The sequence below is a fragment of the Labeo rohita genome, chromosome 23 (assembly GCF_022985175.1).
Source record: "Labeo rohita strain BAU-BD-2019 chromosome 23, IGBB_LRoh.1.0, whole genome shotgun sequence".
Taxonomy (NCBI): Eukaryota; Metazoa; Chordata; class Actinopteri; order Cypriniformes; family Cyprinidae; genus Labeo; species Labeo rohita.
Genome location: NC_066891.1, coordinates 6,911,777 through 6,924,771, shown reverse-complemented (window position 1 = coordinate 6,924,771; position 12,995 = coordinate 6,911,777). Strand labels below are relative to the sequence as shown.

Genomic DNA, 12,995 nt, shown 5'->3' with positions numbered 1-12,995 from the left:
TTTAATCAGTGAAACTTCACCACATTCAAGTGTTTATAATGCAAGAATGCATTAAGCTATAATAACGTATTGGTTTACAAGCAGATGCCTTGTTCTTTCTTTGGATGTTTTTTATGTTCAGATATGCATATAACAAAATACATATAAAAACAATATCTAAATAGGGACATTTTTGTATACTTAAAGTATGATGTAAAGTTCGCTTAAGAAAACTTATGTGTATACTTGCAGTATGAAACTAAAAATGCTACTACAAGTATTTAATTAGTAAACTATCAGTGTACCTATAAGTTTGCTTTTAGTATAGTTGCAGTACAAACTAAAAACTTAGATGTAAACTAGTTGTATACTCACAGACTACTACTGTTATACTTGAAGTATACTTAAAAGTATACTTTTTTATACTAGAAAGTGGGCCAGTTTAGTCCCAAGGAGTATTGAAATAGTACACTTACAAGTTTACTACTATTACACTGACATTTGCATACTTACTACATGAAGTATACTTAATAAAATAAACTTGAAGTATACTACTTTTTGGTAAGGGGAAAATATGAGTCCTCAATACAGAATATTGCTTCCTCCAGTAAAAATGTCATCTTGTCTGAATTAAGAGAGAAATATGCACATAATAAGTATTGTTTACAAGCAAAAAACAGTCCAAAATAGTTGACCTGAACAAATATGTCAGTATTGTGGGTTACTTGTCGATTATTGTGATGTTTCTGTCAGCTGTTTGGACTCTTATTCTGACGGCACCCATTCACTGCAGAGGATCCACTGGTGAGCAAGCGATGAACTGCTAAATTTCTCCAAATTTATTCCCATTAAGAAGCAAACTCCTCTACAACTTGACCTGAGGGTGCCAATTTTCATTTTGGGTGAACTACTCCTTTAAGAATAATAAAAGTTTTAAATGAGATGTCACACACTTTAATACCTTTGGCTGCAGCACATTTAATTGAATAACTTTTTAAATCAGTCTGTAGTAGATTAGATGACTCATGGTACAGTTGCATCATATGCTCACATTAGTTATTAAACTTTAGTGTGTAACTCATCCTATAGTGTTTTTGCTACATACATGAATGATGAATGTGTGCTGTTACTTTTCCAAGCAATTTAATATCTCATAGACTTAAAAATATCATAAACACATCATTACCTCAAAAAATGTAAATCTAGGTGGTGATTAAAATTCAAAATACTAATCAATGTGTTTCAAGGCACCAATTAAATGTGATGCTACATTTAAGGTGGAAATCAATCCACATTCAGTTTTATTGTCATAAAGCAATGATGCATGAAATCTAATAGTGTACAATACTAGCACAATACAGAATGGTCGTTTTTGCTTTATTGCACCACAGGATTCAGAGAAACTGCTTTTCAGCTCATCTCTAATTAGAGTATTATCTGTTTTCTAAAGTATACTGCTGAAGATGCCAACCCTGAGATGGTTTTCTTATTATTTTCAGCCAGTTTTGCCATGTCAAGATGCTGTAAGCAAGCACACGGTCTCCTGCGGTTTGCTGTCATGTTTGAGCCTAGTTAGATCAAACTGGCTTATTTGCAAATATCTGACATTACTACTAGATCATTGACATTTCTACCATTTTAAAAGAAGCACAGAGGTGAGCGAACAATCTAGAGTGGGTGGAGAGCATTTAACTGTACAACCCTCTCAGAAGCAAATGGGAATAGGATGATTTTGATCACAATAGCACTCTAGTCATTGTGCGATGACCTGCGCTGTTGTTGGAAATGCATCAAGGAGAATTAATGATAAGACAGGAGCATCGTTCTCAAGCCTCCTACGGATCACTGCCAACACAAGCGGTGTGCTAACTAGGACAACTTCCCTTCTCGGCACACATTTCCATAGCAACCATTGTGGAACTTTCAGATAAACATGGTCCCGAAGCGAAATCAGTCTTTTACTTTAATTAGTGGCATGATGCCTTGCAATCTGATAGCGAAAGATATATGGTAGTTAATAAACAGCAAGACACTAGGGAGCAAAAAATGTACATGTATGACCCTTTTAAGTTGTAAGGAACAATGTACTTACCCTCATGTTGTTAAACCCATGAATTTCTTTCTTCGGAAGAAGGTGAATTTTTCATCCAGGCCATTCTTTTTCATTAAATGAAAATGAATGAGGATTATGTCGCCAAAATCTGAAATAATAATGATAAAAGGTAGGTCTATAGCTTAAAAGCACCATAAAAATAGTCCATATGAATTGTACACTATATTCCAAGTCTTCCTAGGTCATGCTTTAAGTTGACATTCACAGAAAATCGTACTTCCAGATGGACTACAAAGTCATGCAAACTACAAAAAATGACTGATAGCATTTGATACAAAACACTATTGTAAAAGATGTTTTTTCAACATAGTGTGGACTGTGGCCATCTAGTGGTCAAAATGTCACACAGTATTTAACCTTTATATTAGTAATCTGATAGCGATACAGTAGTTAAAAGAGAAGTCCACTTCCAGAACAACAGTTTACAGATAATGTACTCACCCCTTGTCATCCAAGATGTTCATGTCTTTCTTCAGTCGTAAAGAAATTGTGTTTTTTGAGGAAAACGTTTCAGGATTTTTCTCCATATAATGGACTGCTATGGTGCCCTGAGTTTGAACTTCCAAAATGCAGTTTAAATGCAGCTTCAAACGATCCCAAATGCGGTTGTAAACGATCCCAGCTGAGAAAAAAGGGTCTTTTTTTTGAGCATTCCAAAACAAAGTCAAAGAGCGGTAACTGATGTACTGTGTTCTGCCTTGGTTTCTCCTTGGCTTTTCTCACGGCAGCACTACTGTCGAGTTAGGCGGGCGTGGTTTTAGCAACCAGACACCTCAGCTTCACCCACTTCCCGCCTTTTTGCCCATTTTCAATTATCCAGGAGTTACGCACAGTGACATGCTGCCAAGATGGCGGCGGTCGGCTCCGCCCACTTTAGGCTTCAAAAATGCTCTTCAGAAACCTACGAGTGACGTCACAGACACTACGTCCATGTTTTTTACAGTCTATGGTTTTAATGGTCAGTTCCTTCAACTGTTAGTTATAGACCAGGGGTCACCAAACTTCCTGGAGGGCCGGTGTCCTGCAGAGTTTACCTCCAGCTTTCCTCAACACACCTGCCTGGAAGTTTCAAGTATACCTAGTAAGACCTTAATTAGCTGGTACAGGTGTGTTTGCTTAGGGTTGGAGCTAAACCCTGGTGAAAAAAACAGCATATGCTGGTAGGCATGTTTTGATGCTGGGATGCTGGATAGGTATGTTTTGGTGCTGGTTTAAGCTGGTCCTTTGCTGGTTTATGCTGCACCAGCAAAGGACCAGCATAAACCAGCATCAAAACATACCTACCAGCATATGCTGTTTTTCTCTCCAGGAAACTCTGCAGGGACACCGGCCCTCCAGGACCAGGTCTGGTGACCCCTGTTATAGACACTGTTCATCCCTGGTGAATAAACCAGCATATGCTGGTAGGTATGTTTTGATGCTGGGATGCTGGTTAGGTATGTTTTGATGCTGGTTTAAGCTTTGACCAGCAACATGACCAGCATAAACCAGCAAAGGACCAGCTTAAACCAGCCAAGGACCAGCTTAAACCAGCATCAAAACATACCTACCAGCACATACTGTTTTTTTCACCAGGGATGTGAACTTCATATATAAATTACAATATTTAAAAAATACATAATGTATTAAAATAAGAAAAACGCTTTGTGAATCGCTCATCTTGGACCAAATACTAAAGAAATCACGTGATTCACGTAAGGCGTTGAACGTGAGAAGTCACGTGGTATGAAAACTCAAAGCGCGCCAATAATGTAAAATGTGTTGTAGTTTTTTTGTTGTTGTTTTTGACATAAGATAATTACAAAAAGTCACATTGCTTCAGAAGACTGCCATATGAACTAGGTATGAGTATTTTCTGATGTACTATTTCCATTGGAGCTTAATTCTTATTATATGGAAAAGAATACAATTCAAACAGGTTTCGAACAACATAAAGGTAAGTGCTTTTCCGTTTTTGGTGTACGTTGAAGATGCATTCTGTTGTCCTTTATCGAATAGTGACACGCAGTTCGCAAAACACAACAACAAAAGATTCCATCCGAACCACGTGGTTCTCGAGAGCGGTATCATTCAGAGCTGACGCTCACGAGACGGCTGCCAGCTTAAGTGTGGAATAATAAAACACATGGCTTTGATGCAAAGCTGTATTATTTGCATAGAGAAAGGGCGCCAATTGGGGCTTTTGCTCACATCGCTGCTCCAAGACAACACCGAGCGCATCTGTTGCCATGGCAGCAAACTGTACCGATAGCACTTCTGTGTCTACGGAGTGGACAAAATAAAGCAGAAGAAGCGGATGCCCGGCCGCGCGCCACACACGCCGTTCACGCGCAGCTCCGCATCATCTCCTCCTGGAGCTCTAATGACATGCCAACACACAATAACACTTTTGTTTTCATGTGTTTGTCCTACAATGTTCATTTTCTGTAGTTCATCAGGAGGGCTGTGAGATGCACTGCATTATTATAAGTGTTTAAAGACGTTTTAATTGTGTTTTGTTGACAATGACACCCCAGAAATTGATTTTGAAATGATTTTTAAAAATGATTTAGTAGTAGTAAGCTGAATTAGTCATTAGTCAGAATATTAGTATACATTATTAGTATACATCAGTTTAATGCATCCATATAAATGATACATTATATTTTTAACCATGGATAGATATAAAAATAACATATAAAATAATAACATATCTATAAAATTTGTAAATATTTTAAATATTGAATACAAATGATTAATATTTTTTGCTGTTCTTTTTGGTAACACTAGTTGCACATGAATAAAAGTAACATATTAAATAATGACACCTTAAAAATAGTAAATATTTTTAATATTTAATAAAAATGACAATTTTTGCAGTTCATTTTGGTGACACTAGTCTCCTTTATAGCTTTATTGTATTTGAAAATATCCAGATAAAACATCCTAATAAAAATGCTGCTGCTAATAACAATAACAATATAATAATAAGCTGAATTATCAATTAATCAAAATATTAAAGTACACATTATTTTTAACTATAGACAGATATTAATACAAATAAAATATGTAAAATAATAACATATTAAAGAATAGTAAATATTTTTAATATTTAATAAAAAATATTTTTGCAGTTCCTTTTGCTGACTCTAGTCACACATAAATAAATATAATATATACAAAATAAAAACATATCTAGAAGAACAGTGCATATTTTAGTATTTAAAAAAATAACATTTTTGCAGTTCCTTTTGGTGTACACTAGTCGCACCTAAATAAAAATAACAAAATAATTAATGTATCTTAAAATATTAAATATTTGTAATATTTAATAAAAATTTAGACTATCTTTGCAGTTCCTTTTGGTGTACACTACACATAAATAAAAATAACATATATAAAATAATTACATATTTAAAAAGTACATATTTTCAATATTTAATAAAAATTAATACTATTTTTGCAGTTCCTTTTGGTGACACTAGTCACACATAAATAAAAGTAACTTATATAAAATAACAATATATTGTTAAAAAAATAGTACATATTTTCAATATTTAAGAAACATTTATAGTATTTTGCAGTTCCTTTGGTTAATAAAAATTAATAATATTTTTTGCAGTTCCTTTTGGTGACACTAGTCACATAAATAAAAATAAAATAACATATCTTTAAAAAATAGTACATATTTTTAATATTTAAGAGAAAAAAATATTATAATTTTTAAAATTAATTTAAAAATATTTAATTATTTTTAAGTTCCCTTTAAGAAAAAAAAAATTCATTTAAATCTTTGTTGTGCTTGAAAATATAAACCATAATTTAAACATAATAGTCCTACAGACACTTTTGTTATTGTAAATTATGAGCAGATACATCCTTTTAACAATGTGTACTTAATTTGCATAATTTTAATATTTTATAAATAAAGATAAATAGAGAGAATCCTATTTTTATTTCCAAAAATGTATTTTACAATAAAATTACACGTTTCCCCCCAATATAAGAAATTGTAGTAATACACACAACAACAGTGTATTTACAGATGGAAGTATCATACTGTCTCTCTGATTTTCATTTTCTCTGACTAACCAAAATGAAAAGTAAATCATTTCAGTAGCCTAATGTGGTGTAAGTGTTATGAGGGCATGTTCAGAGAAGGAACATCACATTCTTGCCTCTCCTGCACTCAGCAGTTTAAAATAAAAATGAAAGTTAAAAAAAAAACTGAACTCAGTTTGTAAAGTCATTCTAGGGCTTTCTAAGTGCATTCATCTCACTTCTGACTGTAAAGAGAGTTCATAATGTGGGAGAGAGAGCAGAAACTGCACAGCCTTTCAAAGCAACACAAAGACACTGAGTGCTTTACTTTCTTCATAGATTTCTTTGCTGTTTCCCTCATGTTTTCCAGATAAACTGCTCGTTTGAGCAGCTCTGCTTCATTTCCTTTGAGAAAATAGGGTGAAAATGTTGTAATTGAGTAAGTAAATCCAGTTCTCATGTTGTCCAAATGGTGCCATTGAAGCTTTTAAGCGTAAAGAGAAAATGAACTGTTGTGACGTTTTTCTCACCTGATTACCTGCTCATCCGGGGGTTCTAATGAGCTGGTAGGGAAGAACTTGCACACTTTCTATTCACATGACCAGGTTGCTTTCAGCAGCATTCGGACTTAGTCGATCAACAAACTCAGTTCTGAGAAAAATAATCTGAATGGCAAATATGTTGCTAACAGAAACATTTAAAAATCTATCCACTTTTTTCTTCAACGGAAGTAAGCCTATGGGTGAGACTTCTGGTTCATTATGAGCTATTGGGAAATAATGAGAAGAATAACAATGTGCAGTAAATGGTAAAAGTGTTTGGACAACAAACCGGTGTGTTCATAATTAAGATAATACATTAAAATAACATGGTAAAACGCCAAATAGCAAAAAGAGGTGTTTTGTACAGCTAAAAATAGTTGGAAGCAGAAGCCAGACCCATAAAATCTTCAAGTGGTTGCACCCATTTTTACAGGTTAAAGGAGAGATTAAAGGAGAAGTCCACTTCCAGAACAACAGTTTACAAATAATTTACCCTTGTCATCCAAGATGTTCATGTCTTTCTGTCTTCAGTCGTACAGAAATTATGTTTTTTGAGGAAAGCATTTCAGAAGGGTCTTATCCAGCGAAACGATCTGTCATTTTTTTTTTAAATAAAAATTTGTTTACGTTTTAAGCACAAAAACTTGTGTAGCACAGGCTCTGAAATGCGCGTTCACAATGCTACGAATTAGTGATGGGTCATTCTTGTTTGTTTTGTTTATTTTGAATGAATCTTTAATGTGACTCGGGAAGAACGAGTCGTCTCGGAGAGTGATTCGTTCAGTCGCACATGCGCAACATCCTATTAGGTTCTGGATTGGAATTAGTTCACCTGTTTCGAGTCTTCGGGTTTTCTGACTCAAACCCGAAGACTCGAGATGAACTAATCAATTCTTTTTTTCCGGCTCACACTGCATTGGATGAGCTTATGGGGCTGTCACGTGATGAACAAACGACAGATAAGAGGTGAGGTGAGCTAAGGTAAGACCCAAGTAAACAATGAATTAATCTTTTCTGTTTCTTATAGCATTATAGTTTTGTCTTGTTTGTAATCACAAATTAACTGAAACAGGCTAGGCTAATGGATTCTTGGAATGTAACCCTTACGAAAATTAACCATGTTTTCATTATAGTAAAAGTGTAGTAACCATGGTTTTTTGGTGCAGTGATTACCATTGGTATAGCCATAGTTTTACTACAAATTTTAACTATGGTTAGCAAGGCCATGGTTAATTTGTGGTTAGTGTGGTTTAACGATAGTAACCAAGGTTTTTTTTTTTTTGTAGTAAAACCATGGTTAATTTTTGTAAGGGAAAACTCGATATCGTTTTGTAAAAATGAGAATCGATATTTTTTACCCAGCCCTTATCAATGGTGAGAATGGTTTTGCAACTTAATGTTTTTGTGAAAACCTTAATAAATTTTTGTTTCAGAGTTATTTGATGAATAAAAAGTTCAAAGGAACAGTGTTGTATGAAATAGAAATCTTTTGTAACAGCCTTTACTTTTACTTTTGATGTATCAGTGCATCCTTGCTGAATAAAAGCAAGATTTTTTTTAATCTTTGACCTTAAACTTTTGAATAATAGCACATATTAATTCTTCTGAAAAAGAAAAAAAATCTTTTTATTTTGAGCTGTCAGCATCATCTTTTAAGCATTCTGACTATTGTTTCAGCCAGATGAACTTCTGGTTATGAATTAGCAGTGTAATTCCTGTAGGTGGAGCTTATTCCGTTCATTTTTTTACCATGTTACCAGGTTTACTTGCTTTTTATGGTCACTGATCACTGATGCTTCAGAAGGAAACACAATGCATTAAAAGCCAAGGGTGTAAACTTTTGAACAGAATGAAGATGTGTACAATTTTCTTATTTTGCCTAAATATCATACTTTTTTAATTTAGTACTGCCCTTCAGAAGCTACAGAAGATACTTACATGTCTCCCAGAAGACAAAGTAAGTTAAACTTACCCTGATCTTCAAATTCAAAAAGTTTTCACCCCCCGGGTGTTTCCTTCTGAAGCATCAGTGAGTGTTTGAACCTTCTGTAATAGTTGCATATGAGTCCCTCAGTCGTCCTCAGTGTGAAAAGATGGATCTCAAAATCATACAATCATTGTTGGAATGGGTTCAAATACATAAAAATGCTGAAAAACCAAAGAATTTGTGGGACCTGAAGGATTTTTCTGAAGAACAGCAGGCAGTTTAACTGTTCAGGACAAACAAGGGACTCATGAACAACTATCACTATAAAAGCAGCTGTGGATCATTCAGGTAACTACACAGTATTAAGAATCAAGTGTATGTAAACTTTTGAACAGGGTCATTTTTATAAATTCAACTATTATTTTCTCTTCTGGACTATATGTAAATGTCTTTTATGTGAAATATCTTATTCAGGTCAGTACTAAATAAAAAATAACATGCATTTAGTATGATCCCTCTTATTTTGGTAAAACATTTAAGATTTTGCAGATTCTGAAAGGTGTATTTAAACTTTTGACCTCAACTGTATGTTTAAATCTCAAGGTTATATTTAGAAACTGGGTATTTTAGCATCTATTTCAGTGCAATGATATCCTTTTATTTACCATTTTAGGGTCAAAATGTATTTTCTGTCAAACAATTTTACACTGATTTATTTATGAACTTGGATTGAATATACCTTTTAAGAGAAAGACTGAGGCACATGCTTTTGGTTAAATGACTAATATGTATTTCTTGTTATTGACCTGACAACTCAGACTGTTTTAGAAAAGCTCCACCTTATAAACGCTAAAAAAAGAAAATCAAGGCCGAAGCTTTGTCTTCAACAAAGGGAAGAAATTTCACATAGTGTACAGTCAGGGTGGTGGAGTTCTGTTATATAATCACATTTTATTGGTCATACATTTCATTGCAAATATAGCCCTGTTTAACAGTATAGAGAAGTGCAACATACACGATATTCAAGAGTCTGAGGTTTGTCATTCAGAGTAACATGACCGGAAATATATTAGTAAATCACTGCCACAGAAGGAGCACTTGTGCCCGTCTCATGCAAAAAGAGCAGTTAAAAAAAGCCCTGAAACATATATGAGAGGCAGGCCCGGAAAACTTCACATTACTCGGGTGAACTGAAACACAAGTCGACTGGCATATTTTGCAAAATTTGGCACAGAAGTGATCAAAATCCATTTAGCTGAGAGTTGTGACAACCACGTTTGAAAGTGCTACGACTATGACTCAAATAAGCGTTTTTTTCTTTTTCAGAAATAGCTCTTTGATATAAAAATAAGCTTTTGAACTCAGGCTAAGCAGGCAGTTTGCAGCCACATCAAAAAATTACAATACGCAACATGAAAAAATCGATTTAAAAAAAGTAGTCTTTCCTCTCTCGTCCTATAAAAAACATTTGCTCAGTTTGTCATCTCTGCAGAAGAACAAAAAACGTATCCAGGAGATCATAAATAGGATATTTAAAGTGAAAAACACTTTCATTGTGCACGAAAAGATACGGAGAAACCAAGTGCTCAGTCTCACGGCAAAATAAAGAACGAAAGTTTTGTGCTTGTGATATCAATGCATTCCTCTCACAATATAAACTGAATCTGGACCACTACAGACCAACTCCACATGTATTAAACAACATAGGACTTGTTTGTCCAGTGTAGGATGTCACTTTATAAGAAGGGATATGAAACATGCCCTTAAAGAGAGAAAGCAGACAGACCCCCGCTTCCTCCATTTGGATGCCCGCAGCAGGGACGTTCCTCTCGCCTGCTGCCGCACCGTGTAATTCAACCCATACTAAGAGGGACTGCAAAGTGCTTTCGACGCAGAATGCATGTAACCCACGATTTCCTGCCGCTTTAACAACGTCCTCGTGCGTTACACTCCCGCCGATGACTTCTCTGCCGTGTTGTTCAGGACTTCGTCAATTCTGTCGTCTTCGATGACAACTGAAAGAGAAATCACAAGAGGCAAAATGGGTCAAATGTGATGCCCTTGAAGAAATGACAAGACTTTAGGACAAGAATTAGACAGTCAGGCTTTGCAGACTGCAAAAAATAAATAAAAAAAAATTTATAAATAATGATTAAAATCGACTAATGTAAATAAAACAGAATGACATGCTCTAAGTCATTTATTTTAAATAAAAATTGTCTAATCTAGTTATTCAGTATGTTGTTTGGTATGACCTGATAATACTGGATAGACTGAAATTATTTTTTTTTATTTCTACCTTTAACATTTTAAAAACCTTTAACTAAACTACAAAAAGTTACACGGTTTTGTTATTTATTTATTTATTTATTGACTGACTGATTGATTGTTAGTTAACTGTGGAATAAAAACAAGATAAAAGTAAAATAAAATTTAAAAAAGGTATGAAAATAAAAGGAAATATCTAAAAAAAATGCAGTTTTTATAAAAGTAAAATAACATTTTAAAAAAATTAAATAAAATAAGAAAAATGGTTTATGCAGTTTTTACAAATGCAAAAGGGAAAACAATAAAATAAAAGGAAATTAAAAATATATATATATTTATGCAGTTTTGATAAAAGTAAAATAAAATTTAAAAAATGAAATAAAATAAGAAATGAAATAAAAGGAATATCTATTAAAATCTTTTCTATAAAAATCTAAAAAAAATTCTTTATGCAGTTTTTAAGTAAAAAAATGAAATAAAATAAGAAATAAAAGAAAAGAAAATATCTAAAAAAATGCAGTTTTTATAAAAACAAAATGATTTTTGTAAAAATAAAATAAATAAAAGGAATATTTAAAAATTATTTATGCAGTTTTTTTTATAAAAGTAAAATAAAATTTAAAAAAGGAAATAAAACAAAATAAAATAAAAGGAAATATCTACAAAAATCTTTATGCAGTTTTTATAAAAATAAAATAAAATTTAAAAATAGGAAATAAAACAAGAAATAAAATTAAATATCTAAAAAAATCTTTATGCCATTTTTTTTTAAATAAAAGTAAAATAAAATTTAAAAAAGGAAATAAAATAAAATACAATAAATTATATATATATATATATATATATATATATAAAACATTATCAGTGAATGATGACTTACATTTCAGTCCCTTTCACAAAGGTATCAAATGATCTATTAAAAACTTTGAAAAAACTGCTTTATTCTGTATTTTTTGTTCTTTTTTTGACATTTCTTTGACATCCTTCTGTTGTCGAAATTACTGTTGCAGCACCTAAAATGTACACTTTACTTATTTATTACGCTATATATGTCTGTACTTTTACGTGTTAAAATGAAAACAGTTTCTATTAGTCAATTAGCCATATTTTAACAAGACAACAAAACACTTTACCATTAGATGAAAACTCATTATGAACTCAGAAGCAGACAAGGAAATGCAAACGCATCACGCTGACATCATCACGTGATGCCATAAATTTGCATATTAGCTAATAGTTTAAACGAAGCATCACTTCGCCTCATTAATTAGGTGTTTTTTTTTTTACTTTATCGAACACCACAACATTAATATATATTTTAAGACTAGTAAACGTACTTTTAGTCGTCTTTGACATACGAAACAACGTAAATAAGTGGTTTCCCTCACCTCTCTTACTGCGTCCGATCTGCCCGAGTTTCGGAGCTCGTTTGTTCTGCGTCGAACTGAAGAAGTTACTGCTGTTGTTCTGCAGGCGACAGGTGAGGGAAATCTGCTCCTCATCTCCATCATCGCCATAATGAGTGATGTTTTCTTCGTAAGGCAGCACTTCTGACATGGTCCCGGTCACGATAATCGATTACGAGATAACGGGAAGAATCGATGGGGCTCTGTAGTCGAACGGCGAGCGAAATCTCAACTGTCACGATCAGATGCAGCTGTTTTTTACCTTCATACTACAGGAGTCGCTTTCACTTTTCCCTGTATTTTCTTACAGGCGACGAGCAGGAGTCGTTCGGAAAAACTGATGTAGATGCAAAACAGGAGCGCGATGCAAAAACACACACGCGGATCCTCAGAGAGCAGAGAGACGTCACTCAGACTCGGTGCTGCCTGGTGCTGCATGCACAAGCTCCGTCCCCCTCCCTCCAGCTCACACTGCTGCCTGCAGCACTTGGGTGCTGTGGTGTAGTGGTCAAAGTATGTGGGTTTGAATCCCACTAGGGTTGATTCGTGATTTGCCATCACTGCCACACAGAAGCTTGTGTCTATGCACATTAGGACTGTGGTTTAGTGGTGAAAGATGTGGGTTTGAATACATGTAAGGTTAATTCATGCTGTATCATCATTAAAATTCTCATTTTATGCTTATTCTCAGGACCATCCAATATGTAGATTTGTAGGTTTGGAGAAGTTTAGCATTGCAT

At 33.9% G+C, this 12,995-nt stretch overlaps 1 protein-coding gene across 1 annotated transcript; it reads right to left on the bottom strand.

Moving 5' to 3' along the window:
- Window positions 1-9,512: 9,512 nt before the first annotated feature.
- camk2n1b (calcium/calmodulin-dependent protein kinase II inhibitor 1b) lies at window positions 9,513-12,736 on the bottom strand. The gene is made up of 2 exons (XM_051095744.1): window positions 12,238-12,736; window positions 9,513-10,596 (listed from the first exon to the last, which is right to left on the bottom strand). The coding sequence occupies exons 1-2, from the start codon at window positions 12,404-12,406 to the stop codon at window positions 10,526-10,528; spliced, it is 240 nt and encodes a 79-aa protein (XP_050951701.1). The 5' UTR covers window positions 12,407-12,736; the 3' UTR covers window positions 9,513-10,525.
- Window positions 12,737-12,995: the final 259 nt, after the last annotated feature.

Bases quoted from the DNA above. Each gene is read 5' to 3' on its own strand.
- camk2n1b (XM_051095744.1), bottom strand. From the start codon at position 12,406: ATGTCAGAAGTGCTGCCTTACGAAGAAAACATCACTCATTATGGCGAT. The intron at 10,597-12,237 runs GTGAGGGAAACC...TTTCTCTTTCAG, and splicing joins GATCGGACGCAGTAAGAGAG to TTGTCATCGAAGACGACAGA.